Here is a 23,364-nt window from a genome sequence, read left to right as displayed (position 1 = left end):
CAGGGTACATGTCTGAAAGCGTGACTGTCATGTCAGTTGCATGACACTTGACATGTCCCTTGTGCCCTGTAGGCACAGGTCATAAGTACACTCATCATAGAGCTCAGCCAGTAGCATATGGACACATGATATCTGCATATACATATTTTATATATGTTATTCTTCTGTGTAAGTCTATAAGGGCTATAGAAAATAGAGCTAAAATGTTAGCATTAAAATGACTGAAAAATTACCTATTTTGGCTTAAAAAAAAGCAAGTGTAACCCCAGCAATTCAGCCCCACCCCATAGCAAACAACATGGTTATGGATCTGGATATCTGTGTTTTATATCCACAAGGGTATATAACTGTTTCTGAAGCCTTATAAGCATTTTTTGTGGTTATCCAATATAAATGTTGGTGCTTTGTGATGTCACTTGTATCACACCACTGGCATATTGCATATTTGCATATTATAAAAACTTGCCTCCTGTTTTAAAGGGGTATAAACCCAGAAATTACCACATTTTTCTATTTTATGTAGATTCTGAGAATAGCAGTTGAATGCAGTTTAAGATTCCTAATATCAGGCTGCCAGCTCAATGCCTCACTTTTTAAGGTCCGAGCGTCCATCCAAACTGTGTCCTTTCTATGCACTTCTTGTATAATCAGAGAGAGCTGTTGAGCAAAATGTCTGTTATTAGCAGTCTAAAACTGCTAATATCTCAGAAACCACTTAAAATAGAAATGCAATAGTATAAAATATCAAGTCAAATTGGAGTTATGTTACCTTTATAAAAGAACCCAGCCTGTGGCATTGTGCCTTTATGTGGTCATGGCACAATCTGGTGCATCTAAATCGCTCTCAAATCAGGGAAAGCAAAAAAGTTGCTGCTGTGCCACAATGTACTTTAAAACTGGCCAGAGGTAGTTGTAAACCATGCCTAGTGTCTCATTCATGTCCATTTGCATTGGCTATATATGTCCAAGGCAATTTGGTTGCAACAAGTTTATCCTTAATAGTTAATATGGCCCAGGCTGTTTTCTTAGAAAGGGCAGAGAGAAACAGGTATGCTAAAATAGGAATGATCAGTGTCGGACTGGCCCACAGGGATACCAGGAAAACTCCCGGTGGGCCCAGGTGTCAGTGGGCCCTCATCCTGCTAAACGTTTTGCCTATTTCATGGCCATTCCCTACTTCTATGAGAACAAAGAGGCTAATAGATGGGATAATAGATCATAGTATGTAAAGAAAAGAGATTAGGAGAATAGAGGTTGAGTGAGGAGAGGATGAAAATAGTAGTGAGAGTGGACTCCTAGTCTGAAGTTTTTTGGTGGGCCCCTGCTGTCCCAGTCCGACACTGGGAATGATGATTGGATGACAGGGGATTTATCCTAACCAAGAGAAAAGGACAGAACATTTGCCTCGGTCTAAGAAGGAGCTTTCATTTTCATTTTTAAGAGGGCATGTAAACCCAATAAGAACCTTTTTGCAGAATGAAAGAAAATGATGTTCTCTGTGTACATTCATTACACATTTGCAGATGTTTGCAAAGCAGTATCTGTCCCTTTTCATTTTCTGCACTGCTGCTTCTGACTTTGTAAACAATGTAGGCAGAAGCCAGTTGACCAACAGGCCTGTCTTGGCTGGAAAAGCACTGACTTGCGCTGCACTGTTTCAAGTGTCAGAAGCAGCAGTGCAGAAAGAGACAGGCAAATACGGCTTTCAATAGCAATTACATTTGCAAACAACTTTAAAATCATGAAAAATGTGTATTGAATGTATATAAGGATGCTTAAAATGGCATTTTCTTTTAATAGGCAAAATTTTATTTTTGGATTTACATGTCTTTTAATGATCTTTGTTAAAATATCTCTCCATCGAAGCATCCATGGTTAAAACCCTGAGTGGCCTCAATGGTTCTTCTGGCATCAGCGGTACCAAATTCTATGAGTTTGCTTGAACAGGTATGGAATGCGTTATCTGGAAACCCCAAGGTCCCAAGCATTCTGTATAACAGATAGTGATTAGTTAAGACACCTTAACATAAGGGGTAATGGGGTATAGAAGGACAGGATCATTGTCCAAGGAGCAAATAATTAAAAAGAGGAAAGGATGTTGCTGTAAGGGGTAAATCAGGCCTGGATGAAGCTGTTGCTGGAAATGTCTTGCTCTGTTGAAAATGCTTCTTCCCAGAGGACCCACAGAAATGTCAGGAGGTTCTCTTGTATTTGGCTGTTCTTATTAGGCTTCTGGCTGAGAAAGGAAGAGACTGGAGGTTATTAGACGGGTGGGGGTGCCCTTTAGATGCTTTGTCTCGCTTTGCTCCGCACATAAAAGCTGCGATACACATTTAATACTCTACAATTTATGAAATTAACATATCAAAAAAAGTGGGATAAAGAAAAAGTAATAAATTCCAAATAAATGAATGAGATGAAAAGCTTCAAAGGACTCCGTCTCCCCATCCTTCCCACCAACCTTGGTCCTTCTCTCCAGTCAAAGAGGTGGGGGGGGAGTGGGGATTAACTTATAGACAGCAATTGCAAAACAGGTCTCCTTTGGGTGCTTCCAGCAAGTGCTATAGACCCTGGTTTGCAAAATACTCTCCCATCATCCTTATGTGCCCCTGCCATAAGTGTCCGGTTGCTGGAGGGCTGCAGGTTTGGCATTTCTGTTAATAGAAATCTCTCAGTGGAACAATATGCAACCGTTAACATATTTATCATCTGGCCAAGAAAATACAGGGGGTCTGGGGCCATTGCAAATGCCCTCTTTGCTCTCCCTTAAACCAGGCATTTATAAATATGGAAAATATGAGCTATATGTATTATTGCATCAGGAAGGGTAAAATACCCTGGAGAGCTTATAATATAAGCACTACTGTAGGTGTGTATTAATACATAGGCAAGCATCAGGCTATTGGAGGCTCCCTTTAATAGGTTTCTATGTTTCCTCTATTTAACTTGCCTCACAGCGGTCAGAGAAGCTTCCGTGGGGTGCACATACAGATGCGTTGCACGGGGACCATTTAAGCTCCATTAGAGCAATGACTCCCAGGATGATAATGGGAGTAGAAGGACCACAGGATGCACAGCCATGGCTTATAGATTTGTTGTTAAGTTTTGCCTGCATTTTTCTACATTTTCTGGGGGTTAAGGTCTCCATCTACACAAAGCAGAAATGCCCAACCTGTGGCCCTCCAGCGGTTGTGCAAGTGCAGTGTGCAAGATCCATGAGGAATAGATGGCCTTGAGTGAGGATGGGTAATATTGGTTGCACTAGGTATTATGATGCCAACACAAAGCCTTGTAGGTGTGATTATATTAGAAGGAAGGGGGACTGCTGGGAATCATAAGTAGAAATCCAATCACTGCACATTGGGGTCCAGGCCTAAAGCAAAATAGTTGCACTCTCTTGAGAGCTGTGTCTTCAATGGTGCAACTGGCACAAGCAGAATGCAAAGAAGAAAAAGTTCTGTTCACTAAATGCAGCATATATTTATTTTTACTCTCTGATTTAAAGTAAATAAACCAAAGAAGCATCTTACTTAGAGACTGGGCTGATTTCCCTTTAACTTTGATCCTTAAGGTCAAGTGAAAAAGGGCATTACGGGCTGCACAAGAGGAAGGACTTTGTGAGGTGAATGAGGCTGGGAACAATTAGTCAAGAGTTAGAATCATCAAGGCAAAAGATAATGAGGGTACCAATAAGAATCATGGCATCTTGCTTTAAGCAAGGTCACAATATGGAGATGTTTCATGGATAAAAGTGACAGCATTTTGAAAGTGATTTGATGTGGGGATGAAGGAGAGGGCAGAGTGAAATGGCGCAGAGCCTGGAATGAGGCTGTATTTTGTGATGTTGTTAACATTAATGGATTATTTTTTTGTTGGAGATCTGTGGATCAGGAAGAAATCTATATTTATTAATAGGGACATCAAAGAGAAAGGAGGAAGCCAGGTAAGGGGGTGGAGCAGAGATGCTTATATGGGCATTCAAATAGAGATAACTACTCTTGACCTCAAACATAGTGGAGTCCTGCAGAGTGTTATTTGAAAACATGAATGTGGGATATCCAGTATATTAGGGGCTGAAGGTATCTATAGTAACAGTGGGGATAATAGTCTCTAGACAGCCACTAGACTGTGGCTGTGGGATAGCAGGCATGGTAGGGAGAGTTGGTGCCTATAGTAACAGTGGGTTAATAGTCTCTGGGAATGGACTGTCGCTGTGGGATAGCAGGTATAGTAGGGAGAGTTGGTGCCTATAGTAACAGTGGGTTAATAGTCTCTGGGAATGGACTGTGGCTGTGGGATAGCAGGTATAGTAGGGAGAGATGATGCCTATAGTAACAATGGGATAATAGTCTCTGGGAAGGGAGTGTGACTGTGGGATAGCAGGTATAGTAGGGAGAGATGGTGCCTATAGTAACAGTGGGTTAATAGTCTCTGGAAAGAAACTGTCGCTCTGGGATAGCAGGTATAGTAGGGAGAGATGGTGCCTATAGTAACAGTGGGATAATAGTCTCTGGGAAGGAATTGTGGCGGTGGGATAGCAGGTATAGTAGGGATAGATGGTGCCTATAGTAACAGTGGGTTAATAGTCTCTGGAAAGAAACTGTCGCTCTGGGATAGCAGGTATAGTAGGGAGAGATGGTGCCTATAGTAACAGTGGGATAATAGTCTCTGGGAAGGGAGTGTGGCTGTGTGATAGCAGGTATAGTAGGGAGAGATGGTGCCTATAGTAACAGTGGGTTAATAGTCTCTGGGAAGGGACTGTGGCTGTGGGATAGCAGGTATAGTAGGGAGAGATGGTGCCTATAGTAGCAATGGGGATAATAGTCTCTGGGAAGGGAGTGTGACTGTGGGATAGCAGGTATAGTAGGGAGAGATGGTGCCTATAGTAACAGTGGGATAATAGTCTCTGGGAAGGGACTGTGGCTGTGCGATAGCAGGTATAGTAGGGAGAGATGGTGCCTATAGTAGGAGTGGGATAATATGCTTTAGTAAAGGAAAGCATAGGATTGTGAGTGCTTTTGGGTTTTGAAGGGCACAATTTCCCCCAATATAGTGATTCAACATTTGACCCCCTGCTCATTGTAAATAAGCCCTATGGGTCACTTATTAAAGAGGTGGTTCACTTTTACATTATATGTGGTATGTTATAGAATGGCTAATTCTAAGCCATATTTAAATTGGTTTTCATTTTTTATAGTTTTTGCATTATTTGCCTTTTTTCTGAGTCTTTCCAACATTCAAATGGGGAGTCGCTGATTAAAACAAATACTCTGTAAGGCTACAAATGTTATATTATTGCTATTTTTATTACTCATCTTTCTATTCATATTCCAGCCTCTTCTTCAAATCAGAGCATGGTTATTAGGGTACTTTGGACCTAGCAACCAGATTGCTGAAACTGCAAACTGAACTGCTGAATAAAAAGCTAAATGACTCAAAAACCATAACTAATAAAAAAAAATCCACTTGCAAATTGTCTCAGAATATCACTCTCTACAGCATACTAGAAGTTAAAGGTGAACAACTCCTTTAACATCTTGCTTTAGGAAATTAAACATTGCCATGATGGCATCTCCCCCTCAGCTGCAAAAAGGCTCATGTGACATAAGCAGCTTACAGATGATACGTAACATATTCAGAGCTATGACTGGTATATAGAGTGAGCTCAGACTGAGCCAGTGATATTTTGTTTAGGTGGAGCCATATCCTCGGTGGAAAGCCAGAAGGCAAGGTATCAAAGTCAAATAGAAATGATTGTCTCATTTACTTAATATATTCTGTACTGCAGAAGAGCTGTTAGTTCCATACTCTGTTTTTCAGCAGCAAAGTCAGTGTGCCATTACAAGAGCTGGGGTTTGTGGTTTTTCTATAATTCCATTTCAGTCTCCTCCTGTCTGTAAGACACTTACTCTGTGAGTCTCATATATTGCTTTTCAGTTGGTCCCTTGTTGATACGGTGCCCATGTTTTACTGTGAAAGCTGCTGATTTACACTGTATCATATTTGCCAAAACAGAACTAAACAGCCATTGTTTGTGAGGATCTGTTATTTATTTCAAGTGGGATAGTACATCCTACAGGCCTTTAGCTGGTGGTAAAATGCAAAGCACTGCTGCCTGATACTGGCAGCGCTGGAGTCCTGAGTTTGATTCTGACCAGGGCAATGATTGCAAGGAGTTAGCGTGTTCTCCCTGTGTTTGCGTTCTGGATACTCTGCTTTCCTCCCTCGCACCAAAAACATACACACAAGTTAATCGGCTTCTGATCTATTTGTGATAAGGAATCTAGACTAAGGGAATAATGAACAATCTCTATAAAAGCACTTCTTAACATGTCAGCTGCATACATTATGGAACTGCTGTCTCACATCTACACTCCCTGCACAGAGGCTATTATACCTACTGCTATTATAGCCACCAACTCTCCCTACTATACCTGCTATCCCACAGCCACAGTCCCTTCCCAGAGACTATTATCCCACTGTTACTATAGGCACCATCTCTCCCTACTATACCTGCTATCCCACAGTCACACTCCCTTCCCAGAGACTATTATCCACTGTTACTATAGGCACCAACTCTCCCTACTATACCTGCTATCCCACAGCCACAGTCCCTTCCCAGAGACTATTATCCCACTGTTACTATAGGCACCATCTCTCCCTACTATACCTGCTATCCCACAGCCACAGTCCCTTCCCAGAGACTATTATCCCACTGTTACTATAGGCACTATCTCTCCCTACTATACCTGCTATCCCACAGTCACACTCCCTTCCCAGAGACTATTATCCACTGTCACTATAGGTACCATCTCTCCCTACTATACCTGCTATCCCACAGCCACACTCCCTTCCCAGAGACTATTATCCCCAATTTTACTATAGGCACAATCTCTCCCTACTATACCTGCTATCCCACAGTCACACTCCCTTCCCAGAGACTATTATCCCACTGTTACTATAGGCACCATCTCTCCCTACTATACCTGCTATCCCCAGGGCTGGATTTACTTAGTGGGCACCCCTAGTCCCACTGCCATTCATCGCTTCTGTTCCCTCCCCTTTATTCATGCAAATTTTCATCATCTGGACCGGAGCAATGGGGATTGGCGCACGGGAAATTTAAAAAATGATTGTATCTCCAGCGCATCCTCACTGTTTTTGAACCAATGTGGGTGTGGTTGGGCAGCATGCCACCCCCCTAAAATCCTGCCATCCTAGGCCCGGGCCTAGATAGCCTTTCCACAGATCCGGGCCTGGCTATCCCACAGCCACAATCCCTTCCCAGAGACTATTATCCCACTGTTACTATAGGCACCATCTCTCCCTACTATACCTGCTATCCCACAGCCACATTCCCTTCCCAGAGACTATTATCCCACTGTTACTATAGGCACCATCTCTCCCTACTATACCTGCTATCCCACAGTCACACTCCCTTCCCAGAGACTATTATCCCACTTTTACTATAGGCACCATCTCTCCCTACTATACCTGCTATCCCACAGCCACAATTCCTTCACAGAGACTATTATCTCACTAGAAATCACGGGGCCCCGCACAACAAAATTTTCGGGGCCCACTGTGCCCTGCCCACACTGGCGCCCAAGCCCCACCCCAGATCCTGCCCACTCCACATCACAGTTAAAAGACCACACAGACATCAGCGCTAAAAAAGTAACCCACACACAAGTTATAAAAAGCTATTGATGGTCAGGGCCCCCTTATAAGTTAAAAAAAAAACATTGGCGCCAGGGCCCCCCCATAAAAGTTTTTTTTAAAAATCATTGGCGCCAGGGCCCCCCTTACAAGTTAAAGAAAAATTTGGGCCCAAAGTATATTTTTTTTTAAAAAAAACCTTGGTGCCAGGGCCCCACTTACAATGGCAGAAGGCTTCGGCAATCTCAAGGGGGGCCCAGAAATTTCAAAACTGCTGGGCCCTCCTTCATGCCTGGGCCTGGGACACTTGTCCCACCTGTCCCACCTGTCCCCCCCTGTCCCCCCCTGATGGTGGCCCTGATCTCACTGTTACTATAGGCACAATCTCTCCCTACAATCACTGCTATCCCACAGTCCCTTCCCAGAGACTATTATCTCCACTGTTACTATAGACACCATCTCTCCCTACTATACCTGCTATCCCAAAGTCACACTCCCTTCCCAAAGACTATTATCCCACTGTTACTATAGGCACCATCACTCCCTACTATACCTGCTATCCCACAGTCACACTCCCTTCCCAGAGACTATTATCCACTGTTACTATAGACACCATCTCTTTTGTGTCTTACTGTAGAAAATCGCCATATTAATACCTTCGTTAAACTCTTTTTCTCTCTTTATATAGCTGCAATCCTTGACGACCAGACTGTGTGCGGCCGTGGTGAGAGACTGGCACTGGCTCTTGCCCGTGAACATATCAACAGTCACGCACAGGGATCGGCCAGCGGACGGGTGGAAGTTGAGATTTTTGAACTGCAGAGAGACAGCCAGTACGAGACCACTGACACAAGTAAGTGTGGAACTAACTCTGAACTCCATTCAGTACAAGTGGACATGAGATCATTTCTGAGAAAGTCCTAGACTGGTTCTTTCCAATTCTTCCATATACTGAATTGATTAATCAATGTATGATATGTTCTTGAGCTGTGCTGCATGATAGACAATGCCATACAGAAGCAAGTCTATGGTGCAGTAGAGAAGGCTGGAAAGCACTGGGTTGGCAGTCTTCCTTTTGGACAGCTTTGATCTAGAAAGATGATAGAGAATATTATTACTAACAGGTATTTAAAAAGTGCCAACAAAACCTGCAATGTTATGTTATAGATTAGGGATGCACCGAATCCAGGATTTGGTTCGGGATTCGGACAGGATTCGGCCTTTTTCAGCAGGATTCGGATTCGGCTGAATCCTTCTGCCCGGCAGAACAGAATCCGAACCCTAATTTGCATATGCAAATTAGGGGTGGGGAGGGAGATCATGTGACTTTTTGTCAGAAAACAAGGAAGTAAAAATGGTTTCACCCTTCCCACCCCTAATTTGCATATGCAAATTATGGTTTCAAATTCGGTTCGGTATTCGCCCGAACATTTCACAAAGGATTCGGGGTTTCCAAAATAATGGATTCGGTGCATCCCTATTATAGATGGGTGTAGAGTCCTGTCCATTTTTTGTAACCCACAGGGTCGTACCCGACCCGTACCTGCAACCCGGACCTGCAACCCACATTCTTACCCGCTTGGACCCGACCCGCAAGTACCTTATTTGCAACTTGGACCCGCTGACCATCAAGAATCAAGTGCTGTCATTGTAAACTGGAAATGACATCATCGGAAGTAGGCGTGATCAGAAAAAAGGAGTAAAAATTGCTATTGAGAAGACCCACGGCCCGACCCGCGATCCGCAGGACCGCCAACCCGCTTCTATACCCGCACCCGGAACTTCTATCCGCAACCCGCTGGGTACCACAGGTTTTTGCAGTAACCCGCGTGTACCCGACCCGCTGCATGACACTAGATGGGTGTATACACCCAACATACAAATTACATAGAAATACTGAGCATTACAGGAGTTAAAGTGCTCAATAGTGCTTACAATCATAAAGATATTTGAGTGTTATACATAAGTCGCTTGTAGTTTTTTTCTATAAGACTGACACCAGCACCAGTCCTATTGGAATCAGAATAGAGGAATGACCTTTATATTTGGCAGACAGTAGGGTGGCTATGCTTATTGCTGTGTCAGTAAAAATCCATTGTTTAATGCAAGGCTTTAGAAAAATGAATAATGTGCTTGCTCTCCTGATCACTCAACCACCACTCAACCACCGCAAGGATAGTGGATATGGTTAAGCTGCATAATTCTGTATGTACATGATGGTCAGGGCTTCCTAAAACCCAAAAGTGTCAAATGTCCCATTACCCTTTAAATACTTTAAATGGGGAGGTCACCTTAAAAAATGAACTTTCATTGTGATGAAGGTGGTGGCAATGTAAGAAAAGAAAGGCATGGGAATATCTTCTTGTAGTCCCGTTAACCAACAGACAGATGCCTTTAAGGAATATGGAGTGCACCAGCAAGTGGCAAAGGTTAAAGAGACTTATAACTGGACATAGGGAGACAAGTAACTTTTATATAAAAGGTCTCTTTTATATAAGGACTGTTAAGTCGTTTCATTGTTGTTGTTGCTGATCTCCTGCTGTTACAAAAAGTGTTGGGCTCACAGTGATGGTGGCCAATCACTGTAGAAAACAATTTTGGCTTTTCATCATGAGTTGTTGGTAATGATACTGCTTTCTTAGAGAGGTATGTGTCAAAAGTTAGTGTTTGGTAAAACTGAGCAAGCGTTGCCCCATTTTCTTGCCACTGCCCCCCTCAAACTGTAGGGCTGCCTATTATTGTCTTCCAAGCAATAACTGGGGTTCCCAGACTGAAAGCAAACTAGTGTAAGATGTTTGAGCAGTGCCTTTTGGCTTTCCAGGATATGGGGAGCCCAGTTGGAAGGACATGGGTGGCCACGTTGGTGCTTACTGCACTTAATGAGTACACAACAATTCACAGGATCCCCAAGGCATAGATGCTAGAATTTGTAGGTCATATAACAGCTGGGTCACAGGTTAAGCATTCCTGGTTTACATTTATATTTTATATCTCATATCAGACCAAACGCCTTTTTTTATTGTCTCCACTGGTCCTTGCTAGAGACAAACGCAGTATTACAATGACACCCTCCTGTCTGTGAATCCATCGTTTGCTCATTCTTGCAACTTGCTAGTATTTCCTATTGATTTTATTTTAAATGACAGGAGGGAATTGTAGTGACATGGTAAACAAATAAATCTCTCATGCTCTGCATGAGACAATTATTTGTGCTGAACAAGATTGTTGGCTGGTACCACAGCAATGTATGAGAATGAAGGTGCCAATGTTATGGCTGGAATTTAGTCTGAGGAGCTTCTCTAAGCCAGTTGGTTACTTTCATGATTAGTCAGCACTCTTTCTACCAATAATTTGGCTAAGATACCTTGAATACTGGATAAAGGGATAAGATTGCTTTTTATTCACTTATTTTCCTTTATCCTTTTAGGAGGGTGATACATTTTTAAATGTTTAATTCAACCAAACCATGTTCATTTTTACTAATAGATTCTACCACTAGGTGGAGCATGCAGTGAATATTAACAACAAAAAATAGCATTTTTTGCTAAAATTCTAGAAAAATTTAATTGCTTCAAAGACTCCAAGCATAATAAAAAATAACACTCTCAGAATTTTTAGTGCTCCCATCTATATACACTGCAGCACTATGGAACATTTTACTGGTCATGTACTTTTCCCTGGGATGCAAGAGCTAGAGCACTAAAGGGCCCAAGTGTCACCCTTAGTGCTCATCTAACAAGCTCTTTGCGCCCCAGGGAATGCGTCACTCTGCAACTCAATCCAGCAAGATGAGGAGACTGCACCTTCAGAATATGCAGGCAAACCATGTCCTTACTGCCTGCCTACCATAGTGGCGTCTCCTGTTGCTCCCTAACTTTGGGGACAGGTAGTGTGGTTCCCAGAGTCGGACTAGACTGGTGGGATATTGGGAACAAAACAGGTGGGCCTGACTTCTTGTGGGCCCCTATAACCCAGTCTAGGTCCCTGCTCCATTGTGGCTGCAAGCAGAAAGTAAAAGGTACAGCTGAGAAGGGTAGGGCTGGTGGTGAGTTTGATGCATGGAGGTAGGAGGAGGATAGGATTGGGGACCCGTGAGGGGCTTTGCACACTAAAGTCTGACACTGGTCATACTTGCTTCCCCTGCTCACAACGTTGGATAGAGTGCTGCCTAACACAGATAGGGCTAGGTTCTAGGGGCTTGCTGCAAATCTTTGAGCTCCAAAATAGAGTGCAGGGGCCTGTGCCCATTTGTAAAGAGCAAAACACAGTCTGCAGAGTGCTAAAAAAAATGGGTGAGTGCAGACTTTTTTGCACTTTGCATGCTGCGTTCTCCTATGTTAGAGACCCCTGTTATCTGTTAGACTTCTTCAGACTCTGACCTGGAGACGTCTATAGAAGGAGAATACAGATAGAGAGCTGCAGATTTGCACACAACTACTGCCCAGGTAAATAAACATAAAGACAACTTTTTAGAATAACTTTTTAAAGTATATGATATATACTTTTTTATGATGTGTTTAATGTAAAAGATATTTCTCTAGTGGGTACCTGTTATGTTTTTTTTCCCAGGGGCTGTTTCTCCTGTTCAGAGAAAATTGCACAGGGTCATGGAGAAACTCTGCAAGCGCTGTGCCATTATTTGCTTACCTTTTAGTCTTCAGCCCTTTAGCTCTTGATGATCATACATGTGTAGTAGGGGAAACTTGTCTGGTTTACTCTACTATGCATATGCAAAAACAGAATCTTTACTAGACACTTGGGATGCCAGGAAAAGGTTAAGTATAGTGCTGGTGCAGCCCTTAATTAGAGAGTTTTTCCATGGTCCTGTGCAGTTTTTTCTAACAGCAGCACTGACCTAGGGAAAAAGAACTTGATTTCACTGGGGGTGCCTAACATTTACAAGACCAAATGAAATTCCCTTTACATGTCATTGAGGGCAGAGACACACGTGGAGACTCGGGGAGATTTAGTCGCCCAACGACAAATCGCCTCTTCTTCGGGCGACTAATCTCCCCAAACTGCCATCCCGCTGGCTAGAATGTAAATCGGCAGTGGGACGTCACGCGTAATGCTTCGTTTTCTGAAGTCGCCCGAAGTTTCCTCGTGAGGCAAACAAAGAGAGGTGAAACAAAAGAGTAACAGTTTATTTGCACAAGACAAATGTCCTCAGGTTTACTTACAGTCATATGAGGTATATGCAAATGGAATTATCAGTCCTGAGACAGGCAAGGATGACAAGCTGAGGAATGTGACTCCCATAGACATTGTAGTCAAGTAGTAATAGGAATCCCAGGCATATGTACCTTGAAGTGGTCTGGATCCTACCCAGCAGAGTGGTCAGGGAGAAGGAGTCTAAGCCTGATGCCCTATATACTGTGGTCCCTACACTAAAGGCAATCTAGGAGCCTTGGGAAGCTACTCCCTGCTACAGATCCTTGATGGAGCTTAAAACTGCTCTTACTATGTGTACTCTCTATCTTACTCTCACAGATATAACCTGTCTCTAGCTAACCTCGTTCACAGGGTTCCCTGCTCCCCGACACTAAAGATGCTGGTCCTTTAAGGGCAATGGCTTTAATGTAATGCCTATGATTACGTGTGGTAACATACGAAACGCGTTAGGATAATATATGTTTGTGCAATAAAGTAAAAAGTTTTTACCGCTACCTGGAGTCCTGTGGAGTGCGTGCCAAGCAGTTGTTTTCCTACCTCAATGGCTTTAATGGGCCTTGGTGTACCCAGGCTCAATGGGCATATCAAGATAGTTAGGACACCAGCAGCCAAAGAGGAAGATCCACCCCTTTTCAAACACTATATGTAAGTGTGGCAGGAAGTGTTCATTACACCTCTTGGCCAATAACTGGATAAGTGAATATAATACTAGATACATGGGCAACTAGGGAAAAGGAGGAAGGGTAGATTTAAACTAAAACTCTCAGAACTCCTGTGGCCCCACTGGCCAGCAACTGCAATCTTTAATATACCCACAACTGCCTGCTCCCTGTGACGTCGACATGGGAGGATCATTTGCTCTATATAAGAGATAGCAACATTCTGATTCAGGCAGGGTCTAAGTTGGAGGGGGGGGGGCTAGGCTGTGTGCTGGTGTGTGCCATGTGCAAGTGTGCAGGTGGTTTTGGCAGTGGTGGTCCTGGTGGGCCCCAAAGTACCTAATCTGATCCTGCCTGTGATGCTTTAGATCAGGGGGCCTCAACCTTTTTTAGCCACGAGCAACATTTAGTTAAAAAAAAACTGGAACAACATAAGCATGGAAAATGTTTGTAGCTGGCTGTGATTGGCCATTTAGTAGCCCCTGTGTGGAAAGGCAGCCTACATGAGGCTCTATTTGACAGTATACCTGGTTTTTATACAACCAAAACTTGCATCCAAGCCGGGAATTAAAAAAGCTGCACTTACTTTGAGGCCCTGGGAGGAACATGTTATTCCCGAGCTACTGGTTGGGGATCACTGCTCTAGATCAATAACAGATTGTTGGGGATGGTGTTCATCAAAGTAAATATTTTGTTTTCATCCCCATTTCATCCTTCCAATACTTCTTCTAAATTAATCGTATGGTGACTGTATCTATAAAGAGCCTTTGCCATAATAAAGGTCCTTCGAAATTCATGCATTTTACAGCATTTCTCCTTATTAATATGCCGGAGCAGTTACCACTCCAATGATATCCCGGGGAGATGGGAGCTTAAATCTAACATATCGTGGGGAAACTTACTAAATATTTAAATATTATTATGAATAGAATTCTAAAAAAAAAAAAAAAAAGATCTAAAGTAAGTGATGTTCTAAAGTAGAATGAAAATGTTTACACGGAAAATGCATATTTTCTACTCGGTATGTAACATTGGTTGTTTGTAAAACATTCAGGTGCTTCAGTCGGTGTACACTTTAGATTATTAGAGGTTTCTCATTAACATCTGAGAATAGTTGCCATAGTGATGCTGGTGGTACAGGCTCGGGGCCTGTGCTTTTAGGTATGTGAAATCACAGACCAATGCCTTCATTTCTCATGTTGGGGATGGTGCAGATCAAAGGCTCAGGCCGATCCTGCAGGCAAATCATCTGTCCCAAAACAACAGAATCTAAAGTAATTTTCTTTGGATAACATTTCTGTCTGACGTGAGAGGCGAGAGCCATACAAATAAACAGATCAATATTTATATTTATTTATTTATTTGTGAAGGCAGCATAAGATCCAGACACTTTAAAAAGGGATTTATTTGTAGAGCTGCAGGTCCCAGAGGTTTCAGCTTAAAAAACTTGAAAAATTATATTTCACAAGGATTTTTAAAAGCTCTTTTTTTTAGTTCAAGTTGTGGGTATAAGAAGAAGAGGCATGGGTGTCAGGCAGAATTGGGGGTTCGCGCAGTAGATGGGGTAATGATTGATGGGTAAGGGAAAGGCAAATTTCGGCAGGGGATGTGAGCTGACTGCCTGTCATTTTTAATTTGTTGTGGTTTTTAAATCAGCTTTTTTGCTTGTGGCTCTACAGTGTGGAATTTCAGCAGCTTTGTGGTTGCTAGGGACAGATTTACCCTAGCAACCATTCAGTAGGAGATGAATGAGAGATTGGAACATGCATATGGGAGGAACTGTACAGAAAGATAAGTAATAAAAAGAAGCAATAACAATTACAATTAATTAAGAGGCAGCAGAGGAAGGCATAGTATTCAAAAGTATAAGGACATTCTGTAATATAATAAGAGTTAACTTAAATGTGAACTACCCCTTTAAAGTTAGTCACTACAGGAATCCACAAACATACAGTAAATACAACAAAGTATCAGCTTCCACAGAAAAATTTGCCTTTCTGTTTCTTATTAGTGATTAGCGAATTTTTGACGCTGGCTACAATTCCGATGCTGGCGACAATTCTGACGCCCATTAAAGTCAACGAGCACCTAGAATTGTTGCCGGCATCGGAATTGTCGCAGGCATCAGAATCGTCGTCAAATATATTTTGACATTCGCTGCCGAATTTTTTTGACAATTTCTCCGCTGCCGGCGAAACGCAGAAATTCGCCACAAATTCGCGCCTGGCGAATTAATTTGCCCATTACTATTTCTTATGGTTCTCAGACAATTAAACGTAACTGTGGATTGTTTGATATTAGGGATGCACCGAATGCATTTTTGGTGCATTTTGGATTTGGCCAAACCGAATTCTTCGTGACAGATTTAGCCAATACCGAAACGAATCCGAATCCTAATTTGCGTATGCAATTTAGGGGTGGGAATGGGGAAACATTTTTTACTTCCTTGTTTTGTGACAAAAAGTCACACGATTTCCCTCCACGCCCCTAATTTGCATATGCATATGCAAATTAGGATTCGGTTCGGCCGGGCAGAAGGATACGGCATAATACGATTCCTTCTAAAAAAAAGTCTGAATCCTGGCTGAATTCTGAACCGAATTCTGGATTTGGTGCATCCCTAGTTGATATACATCTCTTTGCTACAGGACTTGTAATTTTGTATTTCTCATCTCCTTTTTGATTGTTCTCTCTTTTGGGCAGGGCCATTCTCGACTCAGTTATCATTTGTATTTTTTGTTTATAATCTATATGTTTAATTTATATGCCTATTTATTTTACAGTGCTGCAGAATATGTTGGCACTTTAAAAATATGATAATAATAATAATGATAATAAAACAAATACTAACAAGTACAGTATACCTGTGATGACCAATTAGGCTTTGGTTTTCATGATGATAACTATGTCTATGTATCTAATTCTTGGTTGGCTGTAGTAGAGTGAATCACTGGGACAAAGGGTATGTTTGTTTTTTTAAATAAAGCACTAACAAGTAAATTGAACCAAATATTATGATTGTAGGGAAAAAGCAAAGCAATGGCTTTGACCTAAAAGGCAGAAAGTACACTGAGAAAGAGTTGTAAGCATGAACTTATCCTCTTTTATGGGAGGGATATCCAACAGGACAGTCATTTATCTATTGAAATATTTCTATTAGACACATATAAGGAACACTAATATAAGATGTTACTTTGCCTTTAAAACACATACATTCTGTATTCCACCCCCTCCCTCCAGTTTCCTACCTGCATTATCCCACCACTAATGTTTCCTCTCCACAAGCCTTTGCCGACTGCCTTAATTGCAGGTCTAATTTTATTCGAAGAGACGTTCTTTCCACCCACTCACCCTCTATGCTGTCGTTACCCACACTTCCATCCTGTTGTGACTTCTTTTTTGAGTGGCATTGAAGAATAAGATGTTCTCGATGTCACCTCTCCTCCGTGTCCTTTCATTTCTGCCTTTAACCTGCTTGATATTGCCATGTTTCTCTGTCTCACACAATTCTAACGCTTTCATTGTTTTTTAAAGGTCCATTAATTAAAAAAAAATAAAATTTGCGCATAAGTGCTGGCACAGACATTCCTATGCCCCATTCTAAAGATAATTCCTTTGGTCTAACAACCGTGAATTATAGGTGGATTATAGCCTTATGTTGGACGAATGATCGTCTGTGCCAATCTTGCGACCTGCAACTAACGATTCAGATTAAATAAAGTAGTAAAGAGAACAAATCAGACAATGTTCTGGCCATGAATTCACAGACAGCAATTGTTCAAAAGATATGTCCGACAAATAGAAACGGCAATAAATGCGGTGGAGTATTACTCTACCTTAAACCGGCGGCTCACTCACCCCCATGGGGACACTAACCCTATGCTGAACCTGAAGATTGATTGCTTGCTAGCTACCCTACTCCAGAATCTTGCTCCAAGCATGAGCTATTACAGGACTATTGACTATTCCAAGTTTGTGGGATCCCTTCAATTCAGCATACTCGAAAGTAGATGTTCCATCTTGGGTCTTACTTACTCTTGTCCTTACTGAGGCATCCTTCTTCAGGAACCAGCACCAAATCTCCCTTGCAGTGAGTTATACCACTAGGGATGCATCTGTGTCAGATGCCACCAGAGCCACCTTTACCCCACCTAAATTAAATAAGCAAATATTTGGCTCTTAAAAAATCCTTGCCTAATAGGTGAATTAGGAAACCAATGGGTACCAAAAAAGGTCATACTCTTCTTTCCTCTTTTTTTAATTTTTTTTACAGGAGAATCCCGATTTACACTGCTGTGGTATACAAAGACCTCCTTACCCCCTCCGGAACTGGCTGGTATCTCACAAACCTGGCTGTAATCCACCTCCACATCATCACCCATTGCATATAACTGTTTGCTATTAACTTTGTGGACACAAGCAGAATAATGTCCCCAGGTCCGGACTGAAAATTAAAATAGGCCCTGGCATTTCAGGTACACAGAGGCCCAATCAGCCCACATAGAGGTCCAAGCAGCCCCCACCAGCCCACTAAATACTGACTTTCTATGGCACCTTATAGCAGCCCCTCTGGCATTTGCCAGAACCCACAGATTGCCAGTGCGGGCCTGACTGTCCCTAGAAATTTGCCACCCTAGGTCCAGCCTTTGTAGCTTTCCCACAGAAAAACCTGCTTTCTCCTACAGAAACATGTCTACCAGTATGGGGGACCACCCATAGTACTGACTGTGTCCACTTCTTCAAGACTCCCCAATGGGATTTGTCTCTAGGGGAAATGATACAGCCTGCATAGTTCTTTCCTGTTACACAGGGATTGGGAATATATGAATTATGTTGATGTTGTTGAGCTACAGAACCATTGCAGGGCACAAGAGCCAGTGACTAGCTAAAACTGATTTAATTAAGTGACTATAATTAAGGAGGATAGGTTTTGCCTTAATTGGACGTTCCTAATAATATAATAATTCACCCCATCATTTCCCTCGCACTGACTGGTCTGCTTGTACCTTGGAATTTCCAAACCAGTTATGGTAAACTTAAAGTTCTTAAGTGAATGTAGAAAGCATCCTTAGTCAAAGAAATTGCTGGAGTTGTAGCCCATAACAGCAGCCATGCTGTTAGTGTGACACTGCTGATTTATTCTCCTTGTGTACACCAGCATGACTAATTATCTTAACTCAAACTACTTCCAGGACAACAGACATTGTGACAATCATGGACACATCTGTAACTGATTGCTGAATTTGAGTAATACTTCTTTGTCCTTACCACACTTGATCTCTTTGCCCCTTTAATATATTCAACCAATTTCTCCTCATTCAGGTTTTACATTCTTGTAACCAGCACAATTTCCGATCTTCTTTGTCATCCGTCTTCCTCTGCACCTATAAAACTTCCCCTTTCACCTGCTGTCTGCTGGCCTATGCACCTTGAGATTCTATCATAGTCCATAGTCTTTCTTCTACTGCATGTTGATATCCGTTCTAGGAAGCCACCCCTCCTATACCTGCATCCTGTCATTTTATTTATTGATCAGATTCTTTCCATGAAGCTCATGATTCTTTGTTTCTTTCATTCATTACAGCTTGCGTTTCTATTCTATTCCTGCATCTTAGGTTTCTACAGTACTTTGTGTCTCTCTCCTTCACTTTTAGAGGTCTTCTTCCTCATTTCACAGCACCTTAAGATTATAGTTAAGGACTCCTTCCTCATTTCCTTTGCCTTGAGATTCTATCCAGGGTCTCCCACTTCCATTTTTTTACCTTAATATTGTGTCCATGGTCCCCCTGCTTTTTCTCTTTGGCCTACACCTTGAGTTCCGATTGAATTACTGCACCTAAAATTTCTAGTGTCTCCTTTCTCATATTATTGTGCCTTGAATTCCCGTCTGGGGCCTCCTTTCTCATTTATGTGCAATTTGAGAGTTATCCATTGTCCTTTTCTTGTACCTTGGGTTCAACTCCTCCTTTTCCTATACCTACTCCATTTCTGCCACCTTGGGTTTCTATTAAGTGTCTTCCTCCTCCTTTGCCTTTTTGTTTGAGATTCAACCCAAGGTCTCACTCTTTCTTTTCCTGCACCTTGGGATTCTATCCATGGTCTTCCTCCTTTCATGTTTTTTTTGAAATTCTGTCCAGGTTCCACTCCTCCCTTTTGGGTACCTTGAGATTCTATAAAGGATTTCCAGTCCTCATTTCCTTCAGTGCAATCTCGCTGTATTTCATTCCTCATAAAATGCAATACTGCCACTGGAGGCACAAGTGTAGGAAATTCTATCTTATGTATCCAACTGCCTACACTATATGATGTCAGGAAAATACCATTATACCTAATACTTCACAGACCTTGCATAAATACATATAAAATAAAATAGCACCACACTGTGTCTTGTCTCTACTAACGTCAAAGATTTATATGGAGATTAAAAGTTTTATGTAGTGTGTCATGGACACAGCACCTCTGAAGTTTTTATATACAGCATTATTATATGTAGTAACACCCAACACTGTAAGGATGCAGCAGTTTATGTAGCAAGGTGACCCTGATCTAGGAAAGTGCTTCTTAAAGCTGATGTTTATTAAAGAGTTGATGTGCTGTAAAGTTGTGAAGCATTGAGGGCACAAAACAGAAAAGAGAACAGGTGGAATATGACAAGAGTGTGTCGGAGAGGACTTTGGAGTTGAGAAACCATGGACAATTGAGAATTAGATGTGGGCATTGCAGAGGTTCACAGTGACAAAGGAGTATGGCTATTACAGACTGAGGCAGTGTTATGAAGCACTGCAGTTGCTGTGAGTAGGCTCGGACAATAAGTGACATAAAAAGAATGGCTGATAGTGATGCATTGTTAGACAACACTGTGAGAGAGATTTGCAAAAGGAGCTGCATCAATTTAGGACATGAAACAGAGGGAATAGTGCCAAAATGCAGTGATGTTGTTGAACCACAAGGTTAAATAAAAAGATTGTAAAAGTTTAAAAGGAAGTGATGGAGCACAAGGAGACTTAGGGGCAAATTCACTAAGCCGCGAAGCGCCGAACGCTAGCGTTAATTCGCTAGCGTTTGGCATTTTCGCTACTGCGCAAATTCACTAACGAACGCTGGCGTAGTTTCGCTAGTGTTACTTCGCAACCTTACGCCAGGCGAATTTTTGCTAGCGACGAAACTACGCAAATTCACTAACTTGCGCAGTGTACTGAACGCTACCTTTTACGCTAGACTTCCTTCGCCACCTTAGACCTGGCGAAGCACAATAGAGTAGATAGGGATTGTTTAAAAAAAAGTAAATTTTTTTTCTAAGTCCCAAAAAAACGCTGGCGTGTTTTCTACATGATGGCTGATAGGCTGAAAAAGATCGAAAATTTTTTGGGGCTCCCCTTCCTCCCCCCTACATTTCCTGACTCATGGCAACTTACCTAGACAGTGGGCACATGTGTAGGGCAAAATAAAATTTTTATTTGCTGATTTGAAGGTTTTCTAGGCATTTGTAGTGCAGATACGTGTTCCTCCATTGAAATTTGAATTTCGCGCCGTATGCAAATTAGCCTTCGCTAGCGTAACTTCGCTTTATATAGCGAATCAACGCTAGCGCAACTTCGCAACCTTACGCTACCCCTGTGCGCAACTTCGGATTTTAGTGAATTTGCGGAGCCCTGGCGAAACTACGCCTGGCGAAGTGCGGTGAAGTGCGGCGAAGTTGCGCCTGGCGCAACTTCGCATCTTAGTGAATTTGCCCCTTAAAGAGAAGGAATCAATGCTTAAGGAGTGTGTCCAAATGGTGGTGCACACAATGCTGATGCAAGAGGTGAGAACAAGAGAGGGGAGCCGCACAAAGAAACTGTAGAAGATCCTGGAGCTCAAGCTTTTCACAGAAAGTTGGATGAGAAGGGAATTGTGGCAGGGTTGGCTACCATGAAGAAGGGAAAATCTGGAATAGGGAGAAATGGCATTAACCTGGAGGAAAACATAATGGCACTTGGATAGGATGATCACAAGGGGCACCGAGAGGAGATCATGAAGACAATGACAGTGGAAAAGGAAAACAGTTGGACAGTGAAAAGGAAAAGGGGCATAAGGGGAGTGAGGCAAGAGGCATAATGAGGAGGGGCTATTAAGGAACTAGCACAGATGAGGAAAATCTAAAATAATGATGAAGAATGATGGGAAAGAATCGATTACTACAAGACAATTTTGAATTTAATTCTGAAACAGGACATTGTTTTCAAGGCATGTGCTTGCTATCCCTCATGCCTGCATGGGGTTCAAGTCGGCACTCTATTTTCCTTCCTTATATACGGACAGACAAGTTAACTGGTTCCTAATAAAACTGACCACACCATGTATGAATGAAATAGGGGCTTAGATTGTAAGCAGTGAATGCTGTATTATCTTTGTATAACCCTTCTGATATGTTGGCACTATATACAGTAAATAAATGAGAATAATAAAATTAGGACAGAGGGAGGGACCTAATTGTAATGGCTGATATACCCAAAGCTGATAAGTGCTATAAGGCAGGTGTCTACACCTGGAATCATTCGTGCTGAGAAGAGGACAACTATACAGAGACAAATGAACAACGAGGGGATCACAGATTCAATGACAGTATTGATGAATAATACATCTCCTTCTGTTTGTTTCTTCCCTTCCTTCTGTATTTTGCAGTGTGTCAGATATTGCCTAAAGGGGTGGTCTCCGTTCTTGGACCCTCCACCAGCCCAGCCTCTGCTTCCACGGTCAGCCACATCTGCGGGGAGAAGGAGGTGAGAAAGCCTATGTGTAAACCCAGAGGTTGCAAAAATCAGGGCCAGCTAAATGCCTAAACAGCCGTTTTCCAACAACAGCTCCCAACATCCTCTACCAATTAAATTGGTTGAGAGGTGGCTGGGATTTGTAGTTTGGCAGTCGCAAGGGTGGCAATCGTTGTATCTGTCTGCTTCACTGTATCATGTGTTTATAAAACCGCATTGCCCTTGCTGCATTCACTTCTGCCTGTCAACACCTTTACTGCCCACATGTAAACATTTTGGCAACTGGCTGCAGCATTCATTAACTCATTCAGAGCATTTTCTACTAGAAATATATACCTGCATGCACAGAATTTATTTCTTACCCTTCATTTGAGGAGTCCCTTCCCAGTGACCAGAGTTCTACTCGTTTCCTCCTGCCTTTCAACTTACTCTCTATAGAGACTGCATGCACAATTACTTTACTGTATAACACAACTGTGAAGTTGTCCCCTAGGGGGGCCTGGAGAAGAAACTAAGGGGCTTAGTCGAAGTACTGTTATATTACTGCCAGCCAGGGGCGTAACTACAGAGGAAGCAGATCCTGCAGTTGCAGGTGGCACAATGAGGCCTAATTAATGATCAATTGTAATATATCTTGGTAGAATAGGCCAATTTATCAATACTTTGGGGCCCTAAATTAATTTTTCTGTGGGGCCCAGTAACATCTAGTTCTCCAGCTCTCCAAGATACCCCTCAAAGCCCAGCTTGAAGGCCAGTAAGGGTGAGATTTGGGGTAAACACTGTCCTAAATGTTTACAGAACTACATATGATATATAACCTTGTATGCATTAAGGGGGATCCAAACCAAATGACGGAACTCAGAGGGGGATTTAAACAAAAAAAATCTGAAGACAACTGGTTTTTATGCTACACCTTTTGCCCCCTAAAACTGTAAGCATTACAGAATTGACTATTGCTTGCACAGAATGTTCTTATGTTCGCATGGGTATAATAATATAGGCAGCAGACCCAGCAGCTGCTTGTTATCCCCTTAGATATCTGCATTTATAAAAATGAGTGGGAGCTGATATATTGTTTGCCTTGGGGAAGGCGTTCCTGACTGCAATAATACCAGCACTTTGTA

At 42.2% G+C, this 23,364-nt stretch overlaps 1 protein-coding gene across 2 annotated transcripts in view; it reads left to right on the top strand.

The window, feature by feature from the left end:
• Positions 1–23,364, top strand: part of grik5.L (glutamate receptor, ionotropic, kainate 5 L homeolog) — a 136,111-nt gene that overhangs the window by 64,188 nt on the left and 48,559 nt on the right. For both annotated transcript variants that reach the window (XM_018226289.2, XM_041569535.1), the window contains 2 exons: positions 8,348–8,512; positions 22,155–22,252. In XM_018226289.2, the coding sequence (XP_018081778.1) occupies positions 8,348–8,512; positions 22,155–22,252 (263 nt within the window). The remainder of the gene's footprint in view (positions 1–8,347; positions 8,513–22,154; positions 22,253–23,364) is intronic.

Source organism: Xenopus laevis, chromosome 7L (genome assembly GCF_017654675.1).
Source record: "Xenopus laevis strain J_2021 chromosome 7L, Xenopus_laevis_v10.1, whole genome shotgun sequence".
Lineage (NCBI taxonomy): Eukaryota > Metazoa > Chordata > Amphibia > Anura > Pipidae > Xenopus > Xenopus laevis.
The sequence above is the reverse complement of the archived record's forward strand: the minus strand, read 5'-3'. Positions and strand labels throughout refer to the sequence as shown.